We start from the raw sequence: 20,359 nt of genomic DNA, 5'->3' as shown, positions 1-20,359 counted from the left end.
CCTTCAATCTTCCCCAGCATCAGGGTCTTTTCAAATGTCAGTTCTTTGCATCAGGTGGCCAAAATATTGGAGTTTCAGCTTCAGCATCAGTCCCTCCAATGAACACCCAGGACTGACCTCCTTTAGGATTGACTGGTTGGATCTCCTTGCAGTCCAAGGGACTCTCAAGAGTCTTCTCCAACACCACAGTCCAAAAGCATCAAATCTTCGGCGCTCAGCTTTCTTTATAGTCCAACTCTCACATCCATACGTGACTACTGGAAAAACCATAGCTTTGACTAGATTGACCTTTGTTGGCAAAGTAACGTGTCTGCTTTTTAATATGCTGTCTAGGTTGGTCATAACTTTTCTTCCAAGGAGCAAGCGTCTTTTAATTTCATGGCTGCAGTCTCCATCTGCAGTGATTTTATAGCCCCCCCAAATAAAGTCTCTGACTGTTTCCATTGTTTCCCCATCTATTTGCCACCAAGTGATAGGACCAGATGCCATGATCTTAGTTTCCTGAATGTTGAGCTAAGCCAACTTTTTCACTTTGCTCTTTCACTTTCATCAAGAGGCTCTTTAACTCTTCTTCCCTTTCTGCCATAAGGGTGGTGTTATCTGCATATCTGAGGTTATTGATATCTCTCCCAGGAATATTGATCCCAGCTTATGTTTCATCCAGCCCAGCATTTCTCATGATGTGCTCTGCATATAAGTTAAATAAGCACCCTCTTAGGAGGCTTTTAAGGTGTTTTTCCCCTAATCACTCCCTCCATGAGATTTTTTTTTTAAGATTTTTTTTTAAAAATATGGGCCATTTTTAAAGTCTTCATTGAATTTGTTACAACATTGCTTTTGGTTTTATGTTTTGGTTTTTTGGCCTCGAGGTACGTGAGTTCTTAGCTCCCCAATCAGGGATGGAACCCACACCCCTTTCTTTGAAAGGTGAAGGCCTAACCACTGAGCCACCAGGGAGGTTCCCACCACCCTTCCCTGGTGGCTCAGACAGTAAAGAATCTGCCTGCAATGCGGGAGACCTGGATTTGATCCCTGGGTCAGGAAGGTTCCCTGGAGGAAGCATGGCAACCCACTCTAGTATTCTTGCCTGGAGAATCCCATGGACAGAGGAGCCTGGCGGGCTACAGTCCATGGGGTCACAAAGAGTCGGACATGATTGAGCAACTAACACAGGCAGGAGTACAGGTATTTAATGTCACAGATGTACTACATGTCTGTTCCTATACTGTATGCGTTTTTTTGTGTGTGCTTTATACATAAAAGGACTAGATTTTTTCACCCCTTAAGGACCCATTTTCACCCCGTGAGTGGGCAGTGGGATGCATTAGGGTTGGTTTACATCTGGGGAAGTAGAGGCTCAGACCTGTCCAGGAACTGACCTGAAAGCATCAGAGATCAATTGAACGTCACTGGCAGGGACCCGAGGGCTGGCCGCCCGCACACACTCCCAGGGGCTCCTTCTGCCAGCTCTTCAAGTCTGAAACATTCCTCCTGGCAGAAACCCCATGGCCTTTCTCCGTGACCTAAACGCTTGGATTTCTCATCTGCCCGAGGTGGTTTGAATAATGAATAATTTAAATGGACAGAGCTTTGCATAGAGATTGGTTTAGGATGACTCACTGAAAACATCCCATTTATTATCCCAGATGGACTTAGGCGATATTAAAGATTCATACATCCGAAAGAAAGAGATCCCGTTCAGTTCGGAGCAGAAGTGGATGGCAGTTCAGTGCAGCTCCAAGAATGAGGTGAGGTTGTCTCTCTGCCCCCTTCCAGCCCCCACCCCAGCAAAGCAAAATGCAGAGGTCAGGAGATGAGTTTCAAGTTCCCAGCTGCTTCTATGACATCCGAAGATGTGAAAATACAGTTGATGGCGATGAAAGCTCTGAGTATCTTGGGGCCACTTTCGAGATTGTCTTCTGAATCTCTGGTCCTCAAAGTGGGGTCCCAGACCAGCAGCAGCATCTCCTTGGAATTTGTTTGAAATGCAGATTCTCAGGCTGTACCCCAGACTCAGCATCAGATGTTCCAGGGGTGGAGTCCAGTCGTCTGTGTTTGCTGGGGGTTCTGATGCAAGTTCAGGTATGAGACTCAGCGGCCTGCAGTACAGTGACTGAGTAATTCCTACCAGAGTGACTACAGGCTCCTACTGATGACGCTGAGCCCGTTGCTAACTTGGGCTCCTTTTGTCACATTGCTGCATGCTGGGTTCTTTACACGTATGAGCTCATGTAACTGTTGCAATGGGGGAACGATCCGGGACGCACCCCTCGTGCCCACCATAGACGGATGACCTCACGTGTGTGTGCACATGTATGTTCTAAGCCACCAAGGGGAATATGTACCAAGCTCTTACCAGCTATCCCTGGGTGAGACAGCCCACCCTATCTTCCCCCTCCCCTTTTTTTACATTTTCTGTAGCTTTTCAGATCTTCTACTGAAAAACAAAAACAAAAACAAAAAAAAAAACAAAAAACCTTTTCTTTCTCTTTAAAAAGATTTTTATTGCCTTCCACCTTTTGCTCCAAACTTTCTGCTCTTGCTGGAACCTGCCATGTCTTGTCTATGCTGAGATTTTCCATCTCATTCACGGTGGCAAGCAGCTCGGCCAGCTTATCCCAGGTCTTTGCCGTGAGTGGACGAGTATAATACAGATTCCCGGTACTTAAGAGGCGTTCTGGACTTTTTTCAATGTTGTAATACCTTCAAATCTTATTTTCCCCCTAAGGCAATGATAATATATTTTCATTGAAAAAAAAAAAGATAGAAATGTGACTTAAAAAGTGGACCCTTCTGACAATCCTGCCCCTTTTCTCTTTCTGCCCACCGCCCATCCCCACTATGCCCCTCAGCAGTCAGAGATCGAGCCTTCCAGAGTCTGCAGGTGCAGGTAGCAACATGTGGGGTGGTAGTTTCTAAAGAAGGTCCTGCTGTGTATAGTGTGTTATCTGTTCTTTTCCCTTAAATGATGTCTGGGACAGCTTTCCGTGTCAGTGCATACAAGTGCCTTCACTGTCTACCATGAGCAAGTGGGCGCTGTGCTAGGGCTGGGGTCATACTGACAAGGCACCTGCCACCTGGAGCTTACGGTCTAGGGGAGACAGAGCCTAACAGATACACCAGAAAAGGGTCAGCTGCTCGTTTGGGTTCATCCTCATAAGCCAAGTTCATGGTGCCTCCCTCGCTCGGAAGTCTCCCTGAACTGGACACCTAGGAGTCAGTCACACATGTAAAAGCTGGGATATGACCAGTTCATGAAACATGTGGATGCTCTGAGCAACAACTGACCAGGGGCCCTGATGCAGGGGGCGGGTGTCCGGGTCACAGATCAGCCCTCTCTGGGCTGCGTGTGGTTCCATCACATGGACTTCCTGTAACTTCTCTTCCCGGTGGGGTCATTTATCCCAGACCATCATCATTAACTGAAACAGATCAATGACCCCACTGTGAACACCTCCGTGTGGACAAGGTGATGGTCACCAGGAGCTGAAGCAGGCAGTGACTGCCAATGTTTTTCCCTCTGTATTTTCCAAGGAGCGGGAAGATATGTACTTCATGAAGGGGGCCTTTGAGGAGGTGATTCGTTACTGCGCCATGTACAACCATGGGGGCATCCCCCTGCCGCTGACGCCCCAGCAGCGAGCCTTCTGCCAGCAGGAGGAGAAGAAGATGGGATCCCTGGGCCTGCGAGGTCAGTGGCTGTGTTCCCAGCCCTATGCTGAGTCCGCACAGGATGCTGACTTCTCAAGGGTCATAACGCATGGTCCCTGGTCAACACGATAATGATCAGAGGGGCGTCAGGTAGAGCGCTGATGGGGGAAAAGCCAGGGTGGACCCTCCTGGGCAGATGAAACATAGGACGCCCTCCACATCCTAGCTGCCAGATGACACCCGTTAACCCAGATGTACCTCGTATGTGCGAGGAGAGGTCCTGAGTTTTCTAAGACATGTGAACAGGCCGCCCCAGAAACGTTGATTTTCCTAATTGGTCATCTTGCTCAAGGCCTGCTTTCAGGAAAAGCCACGGTTCTTGTAAATGAACAGACATTTCATTTCTTGGCCATTTCCAGCTTGCTGCACCAGAGCCGACACCTTCCCTGATGGGCTGAACATTAAGTCAGACTCCCTGCTGTCATGTGCCAGCCTGTCTGTTATCAGAGAAAGTGTCTAAAAACACTCTGGAACATGTGTACTCCCTCAGGGGAAACTGAGCAGCGTTGGCTTGCTATATTGGTTTCAATTGCCTTAGTTTTTCTTTTCAGGGGGCAGGAATTATAAATTGCTAGTAGCTCACTGACAAGTGTTGAAGGTGAGGATGTGGCAGATCTCTGGGACAGAGGTTAGCAGGGCAGGTAGGAAGGGAGGCATGGCACCCAAATCACTGACACACACCCCCAGCATCTTCGGCACACACCCCCTGCATCTCTGGTACACGCTCCCAGCATCACCGGTACACGCCCCCAGCATCACCGGTACACATCCCCAGCATCACCGGCACACACCCCCTGCATCTCTGGCACACGCCCCCAGCATCACTGGTACACATCCACAGCATCCGTCTCCAGCATCACTGGTACACACCCCCTGCATCCCTGGCATACACTCCCTGCATCACTGGTACCTGTCCCCAGCATCACTGGTACACACCCCCTGCATCCCCGGCACACGCCCCCTGCATCTCCAGCACACACCCCCTGCATCTCCGGCACACGCTCCCAGCATCCCCGGCACACGCCCCCAGCATCACTGGTACACACCCCCTGCATCCCCAGCACATGCCCCCAGCGTCACTGGTACATGTTCCCAGCATCACTGGTACACGCCCCCTGCATCTCTGGCACATGCCCCCAGCATCACTGGTACACGTTCCCAGCATTACCGGTACACGCCCCCTGCATCTCCGGCACACTCCCCCAGCATCATTGGCGCATACCCCCTGCATCTCTGGCACACGCTCCCTACATCACTGGTACACATCCCCAGCATCACTGGTACACGTCCCCTGCATCTCCAGCACACACCCCTGCATCTCCGGCACACTCCCCCAGCATCACCGGCACACACCCCCTGCATTTCTGGCACATGCCCCCCAGCATCACTAGTACATGTTCCCAGCATCACTGGTACATGTTCCCAGCATCACTGGTACACGCCCCCTGCATCTCTGGCACATGCCCCCAGCATCACTGGTACACGTTCCCAGCATTACCGGTACACACCCCCTGCATCCCCGGTACACGCCCCCTGCATCACTGGTACATGTCCCCAGCATCACTGGTACACGCCCCCTGCATCACTGGTACACGTCCCCAGCATCACTGGTACGCACCCCCTGCATCTCCAGCACAGTTTGATGACTGAGGGGTCACAGCTGAAACTTCTTGGCCACAGCCTCCCTCCAGTATCAGTAAGGTGACACAGTAAGGTCAGTTCTCACAGCACCCTCCTCAGAACATCGTCCCGAGCTGGGCCTGGCTTCTGTGCTGCTGAAACATGGTCCTCTCACCTGTGTTCCTCCCGCACACTTTTCGTGACTTGGTAGCTGCCACCCCAAGTCTGCTGGCAGTGACCGAGAAGGGCAGAGCAATTATAGACAGCAGGCTGTCGAAACATCCCGTGTGCCAGCCCGCAGACGTTCTCCTGGCCGCTTCCCTTGGGTGGGACACCGCTGCCGGTGGACAGGGTCCCGTTTCTCATGGGACGTGTTGTCACTGGCCCTGCTCCCCATCTTGGGTGAGCTGTCAAAAGCTGCTGCCCTGCATGGGCCTGAGGACCACTGAGAATACCTTCCCTTCCCACTGTGGTCCAGGCACTTAGGGCCCAGCCCCTCGCGGATGGGGTGGGGGCCGGGCCGACTGGGGACGAAAGTTTTCCAAACCTTCCTGCTCTGTCCACAGTGCTGGCCCTGGCCTCCGGGCCCGAGCTGGGGAAGCTGACGTTTCTGGGTCTCATCGGAATCATCGACCCTCCCAGGGCTGGCGTGAAGGAAGCAGTCCAGGTTCTCTCGGAGTCGGGCTTGTCCGTGAAGATGATAACGGGGGATGCTCTGGAGACGGCCTTGGCGATAGGTACCCGGGGAGGGCTGGAGGGCACGGGCCACCACCAGCGCTTATTCCTCGAGGGACCTGGTCAGCAGAGCTCACGCCTGCCTTCCACGTGCTAGGGAGAGATTTCTGAGGCTCAAGGACCCACATCCCACCGCCCGAGTGGGTGTTTGTCTCTCAAACGTCAGCAGGTTCTCCCAAAGAGGGAAGGACGTCAAGCGCACTGAGAAGCTTCTGTGTGCTCGGGCTGTCCGTCCACCCACGATCACACCTCATCTCCACAGGCCCAGTCTGCCTTGTGCCACTAGCCATGTGCCCTGAGCAAACCAGTGAGCCACTCTGACCCTCAGGCTCTTCCTCGGCAGAGGACCAGCTCCCCCCTCCTCCTCCTACTGCGTTTATTACTGTTGGGAGGGGTGTCGCACCTTGGTCTTCTTCCCCCTCTTGTCTTGAGGCAGCCTGGCACTGGGGGAAGATCTCAGACTCTGGAATCAGACAGAAAGAACCATGGCAGGTCCAGTCTTAGCACTTACCTGCCCTGTGACCTTGGGAAAACCACCTCCCTCTCAGTTGCCTCATCTCTAAAGTGGGGGTCATAAGGCCTTTGTTGCCAGTTTGTTCTGTGGATGGAATTAAGGTCACATACCGTAGCAGGTGGGGCCAGGGGTAAAGAGTCAGCCTGCAGTGCGGGAGACGCAAGAGACGCAGATTCAGTCCCTGGGTCAGGAAGACCGCCTGGAGAAGGGAGTGGCAACCCGCTCCAGTATTCCTGCCTGGAGAATCCCATGCACAGAGGAGCCTGGCGGGCTGCAGTCCACAGGGCCGCAGAGTCAGACACGACTGAGGGCACGCACAGCATAGCAGCATAGCTCTCCAACTGGAGCAGTGGTGGTTTTGTTCTTGTTTCTCCCAGTGGCCAAGGAAGGGCCAGATGTCAGGCAGGCGCAGTGAGGGGTGAGGGCAGGGACCACAGGCTCAGGCCCTCAGAAGGGACCATCCCCTTCCCGTCCCAGGAAGGAACGTCGGTCTGTGCAATGGGAAGCTGAGCGCCATGTCCGGGGAAGAGGTGGAAAGCGCCGAGCAGGGAGAGCTGGCCGAGCACATCGGGAAGGTGGGGTCCCCCTCCGGGGCTCGCCGGCGGGGGCAGGGCGGGGCTGCCCGGTCCTCAGCACTGATGCTCCGTCCTCTCCGGCTCCGGCTCCAGGTGTCCGTCTTCTACAGGACCAGCCCAAAGCACAAACTCAAAATCATCAAGGTCAGTCATGCGCCTCTTCTGGTCCCTCGGGGCACAGCTCGAGGTGGGTAGGGGGCGGGTGGCGGCTCTGCTCACGGGTGGCCCAGTGGGGGCCCCAGGGCAGCTGCCCCGGCCTCTGGGGAGAGGAGAACTGGGGAGGCCCTGTGCTGCGTCCACCAAAGGCAGGGAGTGGGAACTGGGTGGTGGAAAGGGAGGAATGCAGAGGCCAGCCTTGGTTAGTCGGGTGCTTCTTGGTGTATTAATTTGGTGTATTAACTCCAGGCCTTAGTTTCCTCATCTGTAAACTGGGGAGAATGTGAGCAATACCAGCTAATTCACAAGGCAGGAGAGAAGAGGGTGAAATGAAGCCAGCCCGTGAAGCCTTTACAGCTGCCTGGCCCACAGCAGTGCCCAGGAAGAGCTGGTGTGACGGTGCTTCAAAAACAAGAGGGCTGGAGTGAGAGGCTCCTGCAGACATGTGCTTTTCCTGCACACGGATGCTTTGAAAGTTGCTCTTTAACGCTTGTGTTTTTCTCTTCTGTGTTACTTGGTGGTTTTTTAGTTCTACAGAATGAGTCTCTGTGCCAGTCATTCTTCAAAGAAAATATTAATACCTATTGGGCACGACATGGATTCACATGGGGACAAACTGATTATTCTTTGTTAATGGTTGTCAACTGAAAAAAATCAAGCACACCGTGGGAGTTTTGAGTTTTACTTGAGGCAGAATGAGGACGATAGCCCAGAGACAGCACCTCAGGTAGCGCTGAGGAACCGCCCCAGAGCGGGGAGGACAGATGGAGGGACTCTGTGACACCAGACATGCAACTCTGGTGCCGTGCTGACGGCACACGTTATAGCGGAGGCTTGGTGCTAGTCACGAGGAGCTGACGTCTCTGTTGATGACTTTTTAGTGCTTTTCTGGATATGAAAGGATGTAAGAATCGAGGCTTGTAACATCCGCCCCTGAAAATAGCCTGTTCTGTGGGTTTCTCCCTCCCTCCTCATCTACACCCTGAGCTGCTTTTGGGGTGTGTGGAAGGTCAGCGGCTGCAGTGGCTGGTTACTTCATCCTTGTAGAAGCAGGTGGCCAGTTTTTGTTGTCATGGTGACGGATGACACAGGCACTGTCCCCTCTGTGGTCTTAGTTTAGGGCTCACCACAGCCCTGAAAAGGAGGGGCTGTGATCCCACTTTGCAGATGGAAAAGCTGAGGCCGAGAGGGTCATGGCTCGCCTGATGTGGAGGGAGATGAGGGGCGATGGCAGAGAAGGGTCTGGAAGGCAGGTGCTCAGGCTGCAGCCCCCCTCTCCCCGGGCTCCTCTTTCTGAAGGCTCTGCAGGAGACAGGGGCGATTGTGGCCATGACCGGGGACGGAGTGAACGACGCGGTCGCCCTGAAGTCGGCGGACATCGGCATCGCCATGGGGCAGACGGGGACGGACGTCAGCAAGGAGGCCGCCAACATGATCCTGGTGGACGACGAGTTCTCGGCCATCATGTAAGCCGGCCTTCGGGTGGTTCCTTAGTCACAGAAACACCTGGGGTGGCGGCCCCCTGCTCTGCTGCGGTGGGTGTACACGGCGTCCCCAGGCCCACCCCACGGAAAGCAGGGTCAGGGGCCCGTTCTCTTGGGTGAATCGCCGAGGGGCAGGAGGCACTTTGGGAGTCCTGGGTGAGGGCTGGGGTCCCAGGCCTTGGATGAGAGAATGATCTGTGTGCAATCTTCAGACAGAAGGGTGATCGTGGCTCGGGGACCCGTCCCCAGGGGCTGGTGACACCTATTGGGACATCCCCCTCCTCTACCACTCCCGAGAATGCCAGCAAGGAGACCATCGCTTCCTTTAGCAACCAACAGAGCTGGCTGACCCTTCCCACCCTGCCGTCTTTGTCAGTAAACGCTTTCTCCTCTCTCGCAGGAACGCAGTGGAGGAAGGCAAGGGGATCTTTCATAACATCAAGAACTTTGTCCGCTTTCAGCTGAGCACGTAAGTCCAGGCCGGCGCCCCCTAGTGGCCGGGTCTGGGAGCAGCTGGTGACCTGCCGTGTGTGTGCCCTGCAGGAGCATCTCGGCCTTGAGCCTCATCACGCTGTCCACCGTGTGCAACCTGCCCAACCCCCTCAACGCCATGCAGATCCTGTGGATCAACATCATCATGGACGGGCCGCCGGCGCAGAGGTGAGGCAGTGGGCTGGCAGGGACACACGACAAGGGGTACACACCGAGCACGGGAGGAGGCATCTGGTGGGCTGGCCAGGCAGTGGCAAACTCTCTGCCTCAAAGGCTCTCCCTGGGCTACCTGCATTCTGGTCACTGCCTCCAAGAAGTCCTCCCTGATTACCCTGGCAGCAGCCTCCTCCCTCCCAGCCACTTTACCCTGCTTTATTTTTGCCTAGAGGGGAAACTATTTCATTGTTTATCTGATCATAATCCATCTCCCCTGTAGGATGTCAGCTTTGTGGGGGAAGGCTTTGTTCCCTGCAGGGTCCTCGGCTCTGCAGTGGTGCTCGGCACACAGCAGGCACTTAGGGAATTAGTGGCTGGATGAGTGAGAAGAGGATGTGAGGCCAGCAGAGTGACACAGGAGGCAGGATGGGCTCTGGAGGTGGGGAGGCCTGTGTGAGCATGCGAGGGGCTTCCCTGTGTCTGAGCACAGGGTAGGTGGGGCCACTGAAGTGTTACTATTACTGATCTAATCATCGCCAGTGACAGCTTCATTCCCCCCATGGCCAGAGGCTTCCCTCTTCTCCATGCTCTTCCTGGGAACGGGGTGCGAGCACAGATGGACCCCAGCGTGTCTGCCTAGGAGGGGTCTCCCCCAGCGTGCTACCTCCTTGGTGTCCCCACACCGCCCTGCTGGCTGATCCTATTTCAGAGTTGGCTGAAGGCAGGCTGAAGGCAGATCCCATTTCTCCAGGCCAACTGGGACGAGGCCAGGCCCCAGATGGGGAGGCCCATCACCTCCAGGCCCAGGTGATGGGGTGGCCAGGCGCTGTTCAGGATCCTTAGGTTGGCCGAGGGCGGGCTTTTCTATGGCCCCGCAGGTGGAGGACCTGCAGGGCTGTCCACGGGGTCCAGGCCGTGAGGGGTACCCAGGAAGGAACCGAGGGGAGCTGGGTGATGAGGGAGGGGGCAGAGGACCAAGACGACCTGGAGGCGCTGCACACGCCCGTCCAGGCCTTCGACGTGGACCCTGGCGCGTCACTTCACCATGACCTTGTGCATTCGACTTCTGCACGTCTCTTCAGTGGTTTATTTCAAAGCGTCCGGTTTTGTCCCGAGCAGCCTGGGTGTGGAGCCGGTGGACAAGGACACACTCCGGCAGCCGCCGAGGAACGTCAAGGACCAGATCCTGAGCCGAGCCCTTGTCCTGCGGATCCTCCTCTCGGCCACCACCATCATCAGCGGGACCCTCTTCATCTTCTGGAAGGAGGTGAGGGCGTCCTCGCGGGCTCAGTTAGGCACGGCGGTCAGGCCCCGCCCCCGGGGCTCAGGCTTCATGGGGTGTGGGCGGAGGTGGCAGAGAAAGAAGGGGACCCGGTGCCTCTCCGGCTTGCTGTTACCCCTGGGAAACAACCTCAGCTCTGAGAGAGACTCCTGTTTTAGTCCCAGGAGGTGGCTATTTGGGAGACCTTACCTTTTTTAAAAACTTTTATCTTGGAGTACAGCTGATTCACCAGTTGTGTTAGCCTCAGGTGTACAGCAAAGTGGTTCAGTCATACATACATTCATTCCTCCTTTTTCAGATTTTTTTTTTTACCTTATAGTTTATTATAGGATATTGAGTAGAGTTCCCGTGCTGTATACAGTAAGTCCTTATATATAAATTCATCCTAAAGTCCCAATTTATCCCTCCACATTTCCCCTTTGGTAACCATTAAGTTTGTTTTTGAAGTCTGCAAGTCTGTTTCATTAATGAGTTCATTTGAATAATTTTTTTTTAGATTCCACACCCAGCAATATCATATTTGTCTTTCTCTGTCCGACTTAGGATGGTCATCTCTAGGTCCATCCATGTTGCTGTCAATGGCATTATTTCATTCTTTATGGCTGAGTAATAGTCCATTATATATAACATATATGCACATACACACCACACCTTCTTTATCCATTCCTCTGCTGATACGAACATCAGGGTACATGTATCTTTTCAAATTGTGATTTTCTCCAGATATATGCCCAGGAATGGGACTGCTGGATCTTAAGGTAATTCTATTTTTAGTTTTTTAAGGAACTTCCATACTGTTCTGCATAGTGGCTGCACTAATTTACATTCCCATCCACAGTGTAAGAGGGCTGCCCTCCTCCATACCTTCTCCAGTGTGTACAGACTTCTTGATGATGGGCATTCTGACTGGTGGGAGGTAGTATCTGATTGTAGTTTTGATTTACATTTCTCTAATAATTAGCAATGTTGAGCATATTTTCATGTGCCTCTTGGCCATCTATCTGTACGTTGTCTTTGGGAAAATGTCTATTTGGTTCTTCTATCCATTTTTTTATTGGGTTTTTTGTATATTTTGGAGACTGATCTGTTATTGGTTGCTTCAGTTGAAAATATTTTCTCCCATTCTGAGGGTTGTCTTTTCATCTGCTGATGACTTCCTTTGCTGTGCAAAATTGTTTTCTTTCTTGAAATACAGAATTTTAGAAACTAAAGTAGAAAAAAAAAAATCCTGTCAAGAAATACCAGGTGGAAAATGCGGGCTTTCAATAAAATGAAATTTTAGGGCAACAAAAGTCTAAAAGGCCACGAAAGAGAAATAGCCCTGCTGTGATTTGAACAATGGCTACTTATATTTTTTGGCACTGTCACGCGGAATCTGGATCTTTCCCTGCATTCCACACAGAGCGTGCACAACACAACAGCTTTATCATAAAATGCCTGCTTGTTACACACATTTTAGGTCAAGCTACCGCCAGAAACAAATCAATAGCAATACATCAGGGACCGAGCAATCTCAGTGGTGGGTGACGTTGCAGAATTCTGCCAAATGAAGGAACATACTAGGCTGCGAGCAAAGCAAATGGGGGAGTTAAGAAAGGAAATATTTTAAATGTTAGTAATTAATTCAGACATTGTACTATCTCCAAAGAGATTAGTGCACTGGCAAAGGGTTCCGAGCACAGTGGAGGGCTGTGGGCAGCACGCACCAAGAACACCCAGCCTTGGTGGGGAGCGGTGGTCTTCCCAGTCACTCCCTTTTGCCAGAGGTCCAGAAAGAACTGGCAGCACCATCACCCTGCCTGCTGAGCCTCCACTCTAAGCGGCAAACTGTAAGGCAAGAGAGGAGTCCCCAAGGGGAGCAGAGATCACTGTAAGCTTCTAAGACAGGAAGATGGGCCATGAGTCCCATTCAAATCCCAGAGATGGGGCCAAGTCCCCAGAAGTAGCTGTGGAGACTTGAAAACTGGACACTCCTCATTGCATAGAAATATCAAGGACAACTGGAAAAGTCCTCAGAGAAATGTTCCGTGAGAATCCAGCTCTTGGAAGCAGCACTAAAACATCCACTTTACCGGTGTCAGACAGACATGTAGTGGGACGCTGCAGCGTAGCTCAGGGAGCTCAGCTCTGTGATGACCTAGACAGGTAGGATGGTGGTGCAGGAGGGAGGCAGCATGTGCCTACTCATGGCCGATTCACGGCGCTGTACGGCAGAAATCAACACTGTTCAGCAATTACCCTCCAATTAAAAACACATGGGAAAAACTTCAAGCTCTTTGACTCAGGGTCTCAGGGCTGGAAAGCAACCCTCTATTCATCCAGGCAACGACGCCTCTTGCATCTCAGCAGGAATGAGGTGGGTCAAGGACACTAAACTGGCTTTACGAAGCAACAGACTTACCTTTTGGACCGAGGTCTGCTGGGCCTGAGGGTCAGCCAGCCCTGGGAGGCCTGGGCCAGCAGCTGCCAAAGCTTCCAGGTGCGGGCCCTTCCTTCCGGGACGTCAAACTCACAAAAGCCCCTGCTGTGTTACATTTCGCACTCTGAAGCAAGTTTACTGAGGCCCCACGTGTTTATTTCCGTTGTTACTTCCATTGAGGAGCATCAGAGAAAGTGTTGCTGTGGTTTATGTCAAGTGTTTTTCCTGTTCTCCTCTCGGATTTTTACAGTATCCAGTCTTACATTTACATCTTTAATCCATTTTGAGTTGATCTCTGTGTGTGGTGTTAGAGAATGTTCTGATTTCACTCTCTTACCTATAGCCATCCAGTCTGAAGAGACTGTCTTTTCTCCTCTGTAGGCAGGGGGGTCTTTCCATGGGTCACCTTTCTGTGGCCCCGCAGGTTCAGGCACCCCTGTGCTGAGAGCGCCAGTGACCTAGGTAGAGAATCGGGCAGGCGTGTGAGGCAGGCACCCTGGGTGCAGGAGAGGGGCTGGCCGGGACGCTGGATCACCCCCACTTCTCAGCTTTTCTCGAGCGTGCCCCCATCCCACCCCAAGAGGTGCAGATTGCCTCCTTCCTGCATCCTGAGCTCAGGAAGGTGGAGAGGCCCCACCTTTGTCCAGCCCAGGCGCTCAGCCAGGCGCAGGTTCTAACACAGTGGTCCCGAGAGAGGGGTCCCCCGTCTCCCTCACACCTCCTCACCCCGCGCACTCGTGTTCCAGATGCCCGAGGACAGGGCAAGCACCCCGCGCACCACAACCATGGCCTTCACCTGCTTCGTGTTCTTCGACCTCTTCAACGCCTTGACCTGCCGCTCCCAGGTGAGCCCCCGGCAGGACGGGATCGCAGCCTCCCGGACCCAGTGCTCCAGCGGCTCTCGTGCGCTGACTATGCCCTTCTCCCCCACAGACCAAGCTGATCTTCGAGATCGGCTTCCTCCGGAACCGCACGTTCCTCTACTCTGTGCTCGGCTCCATCCTGGGACAGCTGGCTGTCATTTACACGCCGCCCCTGCAGAGGGTCTTCCAGACAGAGAGCCTAGGGGCGCTGGGTGAGTCTGAGGGCTCATGGGGGCTGTCCTCACTGCCTGCCCGGGGCGTGAAGTCCCCTCGAGGGGCCATCCTGTCCCCAGGGGACTGGGCTCATGCCTGAACTTGAGCACCGGGCAGGATGGGGGGGACGCCACGCAGGTGTGGAGAAGGCGCGAGACTCAGGGGCTGGAGCCCCTGCTGGGAGTCAGGGGAGGGCAGAGGGGTCACAACACCCTGGCCACACCCCTCCCCATCCCGGGACAGGAGGCCCCGGGGCAGCCGGATGGACCACGGTCTATGCTGGCTCAGCCTCTGACATGCTGCCTGGGCCTAGGAGTGTGTCAGCCTGCTGGGGGCTGTAATGGGGCCTGTGTGACAGGGACCCTGCTTACCTGGAGATCGGACTGTGCCGGCCGGCAGTTCCTGCTGAGAAGGCCACACGTAGAGACTGCGGCCCTCCAGGTCCCAAGCACACCTGCCCCGGGCGGAGCCCCGGGCGTGCTCCCCTGCGTCCTCCCCAGGCTTCTGGCAGCCCCACCATCTTTCCGTGAAAGCTGTGCAGGGTGACTGGGCCTCCTGTGCCTGAAACACTGACGGGCGGGAACAGAGAGGGAGGAAGAGGCCTGGGGAGCGGCAGTGAGCAGAGCCTGTGCGGGGAGGGCTCCGGGGTGACCACCGGCCCAGCCTTCCACTGGGGACCTCAGATCCCAGCGGGCAAGGGGGCTGGTGAGACTGCCGGCCCTGCCCAGGATCTGAGGACCATAAAACCATTGGTTGTGTCTGAGGTGGTGGAGACAAGGATGCTAAATACTTGGGGACTCTCAGCTTTTTCTTCCCCGAAATCTAAAAAGCAGGGTCACTGGGAGTGCAGACAAAAGAAAAAAACAATGTTTTTACAGCTGTTTCCATCCACTGGGAATTCCATCAGCTTACCTCGTCTAAAGAAGTGCGAGGTCTGTGCCAGGCACCACGGCTGTCACGAATCCTCGACAACAGGGAGCCACGCAGAGGCTCGGGGGCCAGGCCACCTGGATGAGTCGGGGTGGGGCTGGACTGGGAGCCACGGCCTGGGACGTCTGCCCCAGGAGGGCTCTCTTCACAGCCGAAGTTGGCAGGCCTGCTGCCCGGCTCTGTTGTTTAGTCGCTCAGTCGTGCCCAACTCTTTGCAACCCATGGACTGTAGCCCTCCAGGCTCCTCTGTCCATGGGATTTTTCCAGGCAGGAATATGGGAGTGGGTTGCCATTTCCTTTTCCAGGGGATCTTCCCGGCCCACATCTCCTGCACTGCAGGCAGATTCTTTACCGCTGAGCCACCAGGGAAGCCCAGATCAGAGCCGCCTGCACAGACCAGTAGGTCCTGGTGGAGCTGGCTCTGCAGTGTTCTGCATCCCAGGTTGGAGAGATCTCTGCCCCCTCGGTGGGCATGGACAGTCTGGCCCTCAGCTCCTGGGTCCTGGCCCCTCACCTCTGTCTGCAACTGCCCAAAACTAGAGGACAGAGCTCCATGGCCATGCCGGGCATTGTGCCAGTGCTGGGCATCGAGGGGCTAGGGACCAGAGGGTATGCCGTGCACTCTCTGACCTTTTTCTCTTTTTGTCTGTTGGTAGATTTATTGCTTTTAACCGGATTGGCCTCGTCTGTGTTCATCTTGTCAGAGCTCTTCAAGCTATGTGAAAAGTTCTGCTGCAGAGCCCAGAAAGCCCAGACCCCCCAGGAAGATGTATAGTGGACCCTGACCCGTGGGAAGGTCCCTAAATCTCTATTTTTATGTGACTGTGGCCCTCCGCCTGCCCCGTCCCTTCCGAGACGTGCCTGAGGACACGCCAGTGTCGGGTCCGCTCACCTGGCTGTTCCTGGGGAGCCGGTGGGGCGTGCAGGCCCAGCCCTGAGTCCTCGGTCCCTGTGTGCATCCGCCGCTCCGTGCTGCCGGGCCCTGGGACGATCCATGAGGAGCCAGCACTATTTATTAAATGATGGTGATTTTTATGAACCGCGTCTGGCTCTGTATTTGTGCCATAGCTTGGTACCGCGCAGCCCCTGGTAGGAGGGGACAAGGGGTGGGGGGTGGGGACGGAGGAGCAGGGGCAGGGTCTGGGCTTCTGGTCACTCTGCCCGTCTCCTCACCCACAAAATGGAGGCTCTGGCTGTCTTTAAGGGTGATGCCAGGGGCCCGATGATCATTCTGTTGGCTTTAATCTGCGCTTACCTACAAGTGGCCAAGTGGGGAACTCACAGCCTCGTGTTCGTGACCCCGGAGCACATGGCGAGAGCCGGTCACGGCCTGAGCGGCCTCAGCAAAGAGGGCCTGGGCTTCTGAAGCTGAGCAGGGCATGGCCTCTCCCCCCAGAACCAGGACTTCCCACAGCCTGAGCCCCAAGACTGGTTTTGTTGGTGGTGGGTTTTCTTTTTTTGGCCACACTGTGCGGCATACGGGATCTTAGTTCCCTCAGAGCGATGGAACCCATGCCCCCTGCAGTGGAAGTGTGGAGTCCCAACCACTGGAACGCCAGGCGAGGCCCCAAGACTGCTCTCAACACACGTCCACCCCTGCAGCTGAAAGATGGCAGGGAGATCTGTGGCCAGGCAGAACCGACCACGGGGAACCAGAAACGGAACTCCACCTGCCATGCAACGCGGCCACAGCTGTAACCTCCCCCTCCCTCAGGGTTTTCCAGAGAAATCAAACCACAGGAGAGCAGAGAAAGAGAGAAGGACATTTGTGTTAAGTAATTAATTAGCTCACCTGGTTGTTGGGGCTGGTGAGACCGACGTCTCCAGGGCAGGCCAGAGGCTTGGGCAGCAGTTGGCACTGCCCTGTCCCTGACCACTGGTCTGGGGACTAGGCTTCCACTCTCTCACTGCCGCAACCTGACCTCTATCGCTGGCTGGGAACCAGAACCCTGCTTCAAGCCACTGCAGGCTGAGGTCACCTGAGATCACTTCAGGTCAAGAAAGAGAAGGGTGTATCATTATTAATAAAATTCAGAAAGAATTCTCTAATACCAAGAGAAAAAAAGAAAGGGCTAGAAATCAGAAAGGAAGGGAAATTATCCTTATTTCCAGGTATGCCGTCCTACTAGGTGCGATCAGCACAGTGTGCACTTTAAACTGAACAGTCTTGTATGTCAGTTATATCTCAGGAAAGCTGGAGGGAAAAAAGAGAAGTCACACAGCCAAGACATAATAGAAAGATGCTTTACAGTGCTGGGGGAAAATGTCAAAATATCTTTAAAAAAAAAGCAAAAACAATCCTTTGAAAATTAAGGCAAAATATTTTTTTCAGACAAAAAAAAAAAAAAAAGATCCTAATAGCTGCAGGCCTGCAGAGAATTCATGGATAAACAGAAGCAATGACCAGCAGTGGTTCTCAATGTATGGTTCCCCACACCAGCCATGGCAGCATCACTTGGGAATTTATTAGCGATGTCAACTCTCAGATCCCTACCCAGAACTACTAAACTCTGGGGGTGAATTATATTCCCTCTTTTTATTATAAAAGTGTTTAAATGTAAATGAAAGTTTTTTCAAAAGAAAGAAGACTAGGAGTATGAACCCTAGATTTCACTCTGATTAACCCTATGGCCAGAGGAGTCCATGGGGTCACAGAGTCGGACACAACTGAGCGACTAACACACAACACACACACACACACACACCCCCCTTAATTAGTTGTGTGATCCTGGCCAAGTCACTTCATTACAGTACCTTAACTCTTGGTGACTTAGAAATTATAACTGATAAAATGATAACAATAAAATTTATTGTGTTTGTGTCTAACTGTATGCCTAGAATTCTATCAAGTGGTACAAAGGAACAAGGGACAGTTCTCCAGGCAGCAGGGTTGGGGTGTGGGGGCAGGAGGAAAGGCAGTATGGTTTCTGGAGATATATAATATTTCCTATTATAGAGAAGATATATCCCCGACGGCTCGGCAGGTGAAGGATCCGCCTGCAGTGCAGGAGACTCGAATTTCATCCCTGGGTCGGGAAGATCCCCTGGAGAAGGAAAGGGCAACCCACTCCAGTATTCTTGCCTGGGAGAATTCCACGGACAGAGGAGCCTTGCAGGCTACAGTCCAATTGGTCACACGAGAGTCGGGCTCAACTGAGCGACTAAGCGCACACGCAGAGAAGAAAACTGTCACTTCATTCCATCGTGAAGAAGTAACGCGTTAAGATCTTGGTATATTTTTATATACCTTCCAGACATTTTCCTATCTACATAAACATGTCTTTTTAAGAAAAAATAAAATTTTGACTATTCTGTTAAAAAAAAAAAGGTAGCGGGGACTGTAGGTGATTCTGACGTGGGCTCAAGGTCGAGAACCACTGGATAAAAGAATGCAGCAAGGTAACTGGGTACAAAACTAGGTTGAGAGCCTCCCAGTGTTCAGTCATCGGTGACAAATGTGACAAATGTACAGCAAACCTGGGTGTTCCTGTTCTTCGGGAGGAAGCAGCAGCATCAGCTGGTGTCGGTTCTGCCTACGTGCATCAGCATTTAGTGCCATTGTGAAAATACCATCATGATGGTAGCATTCGGGCTGCGTCTCCTGGCATGTGGACCTTACTGCCCCGACCAGGGTCACACCTATGTTCCTTCAGGGGAACCATGGAGTTTTAACCACTGGATGGCCAGGAAAGTCCCCTATCAAACATTTCAGATGTAGTCAAAGTGCTACCAAAGATCAGACAGAATCAAGCATTTGAAAGGAAAAAAAAAAGGTAGTAACAGAAATAGCTTTTACATCTTTTTATCATAAAACTGAATCACTTTGCTGTATGTCTAAAACTAACAACACTCTAAATCAATTATAGTTCAATATAAAGGAAAAAAAAATGTTAAAGAGAATAAAAAATTTTAAAAAAGGAAATACATTTTGGATGGAGCAAAGATTTAGGAGGAGGACTAGAAAGCACAACAGTAGTAGAAGAAAACGGTTTTTGAGCAGCAGGTACACATAAACTAAATTTTAATAGTTGGTGAAAACACGGCCATGGGCACTCCAGGTCTCAAAAGTATAAACTGAGCTTGAAAGAAAAGTATAAACTGAGCTTGAAAGAGGTGTGTTGTTTGTTAATATCTAGATAAAAAAGCATGTACCTTTTGATCCAGTAACGTGGCTTTGAAAGGTGCATCCTCCAGACAAAAAAAAAGAAAGGTGCATCCTCCAGACAGAACCACAGAAAGACGAGCATCAACTATGTTCCCTCCAGTGGCGAACAGTTACAGACAGACCATTCCCAAGCCGGGGGTGGTTGAGCGCCACAAAGAATGGGGCATCCATCTCACGGGACGTCACACAGGTGGGGAGAACAAAGGGGGAGATACAGAGGCATTTCTACCCCAAAAAAGGTGAGGGACAGACCAGGGTGTGTAACACTTTACCTCTAGGGAAGAAAAGGCTAGAGGGGCACAGGGGTTAGACTTAGCATTCAGGTCACACTCTTGCATTTTGACCTCTTTTGCCATGTATGCATGAGCTAATCTTTTAATCAAAAAGTACAGTGGGTCCATCAACAGATGAATGGATAAAGAAGATGTGATGTGTGTGTGTCATGGAATACACTCAGCCCTTAAAAACCCATGAGGTTCTGCCATTTGCAGCAACACGGATGGACCTGGAGGGCAGTGTGAAGTCAGACAAAGATGGATACGGTCTGGAATCGCTTATACGTGAAATCTAAGAAACAAACTACCGAATCAAACAAAAAAGCCGCAGGCTCACAAATACAGAGAACAAACTAGGGGTTACCAGTGGAGAGGGGCAATACAGGGGGTGGGGAAAAATTACGGGGTTACAAAATCACGTGTGAGACTTTTTGAAAAGTGTAAAGCACTAGAGAATTTAAGCCCTGGAGGAGGAAACGGCAACCCACTCCAGTGTTCTTGCCTGGAGGATCCCTGGGACGGCGGAGCCTGGTGGGCTGCCATCTATGGGGTCCCACAGAGTCGGACACGACTGAGCGACTTCACTTTCACTTTTCACTTTCGTGCATTGGAGGAGGAAACGGCAACCCACTCCAGTGTTCTTGCCTGGAGGATCCCAGGGACGGCGGAGCCTGGCGGGCTACCGTCTATGGGATCGCACAGAGTCGGAAACGCCTGAAGCGATTTAGCAGCAGCAGAGAATTTAAAGCATCCTTCCTTCAATAGAAAG

At 52.7% G+C, this 20,359-nt stretch overlaps 1 protein-coding gene and 2 long non-coding RNA genes across 8 annotated transcripts in view; 1 reads left to right on the top strand and 2 right to left on the bottom strand.

The window, feature by feature from the left end:
* ATP2C2 (ATPase secretory pathway Ca2+ transporting 2) overlaps positions 1-16,185 on the top strand; it is an 89,325-nt gene extending 73,140 nt beyond the window's left edge. For 5 of the 6 annotated variants that reach the window (XM_070388622.1, XM_070388620.1, XM_070388621.1 and 2 more), the window contains 12 exons: positions 1,647-1,748; positions 3,535-3,691; positions 5,898-6,068; positions 7,058-7,155; positions 7,249-7,299; positions 8,611-8,777; positions 9,196-9,264; positions 9,339-9,455; positions 10,563-10,710; positions 13,891-13,989; positions 14,078-14,219; positions 15,807-16,185. In XM_070388622.1, coding sequence (XP_070244723.1) covers positions 1,647-1,748; positions 3,535-3,691; positions 5,898-6,068; positions 7,058-7,155; positions 7,249-7,299; positions 8,611-8,777; positions 9,196-9,264; positions 9,339-9,455; positions 10,563-10,710; positions 13,891-13,989; positions 14,078-14,219; positions 15,807-15,925 — 1,440 coding nt within the window. In that variant the 3' untranslated portion in view covers positions 15,926-16,185. The remainder of the gene's footprint in view (positions 1-1,646; positions 1,749-3,534; positions 3,692-5,897; positions 6,069-7,057; positions 7,156-7,248; positions 7,300-8,610; positions 8,778-9,195; positions 9,265-9,338; positions 9,456-10,562; positions 10,711-13,890; positions 13,990-14,077; positions 14,220-15,806) is intronic. The other variant, XM_070388624.1, reaches the window with a different exon arrangement.
* On the bottom strand, positions 11,350-14,098 carry LOC138991847 (uncharacterized). Its single transcript, XR_011467740.1, has 3 exons — positions 13,871-14,098; positions 13,482-13,602; positions 11,350-11,931 (listed from the first exon to the last, which is right to left on the bottom strand). It is a non-coding gene; the product is annotated as an uncharacterized lncRNA (long non-coding RNA).
* LOC138991846 (uncharacterized) lies at positions 14,395-18,132 on the bottom strand. Its single transcript, XR_011467739.1, has 3 exons — positions 16,943-18,132; positions 16,043-16,158; positions 14,395-15,227 (listed from the first exon to the last, which is right to left on the bottom strand). It is a non-coding gene; the product is annotated as an uncharacterized lncRNA (long non-coding RNA).
* Positions 18,133-20,359: the final 2,227 nt, after the last annotated feature.

Source organism: Bos mutus, chromosome 18 (genome assembly GCF_027580195.1).
Source record: "Bos mutus isolate GX-2022 chromosome 18, NWIPB_WYAK_1.1, whole genome shotgun sequence".
NCBI lineage: Eukaryota > Metazoa > Chordata > Mammalia > Artiodactyla > Bovidae > Bos > Bos mutus.
The sequence above is the reverse complement of the archived record's forward strand: the minus strand, read 5'-3'. Positions and strand labels throughout refer to the sequence as shown.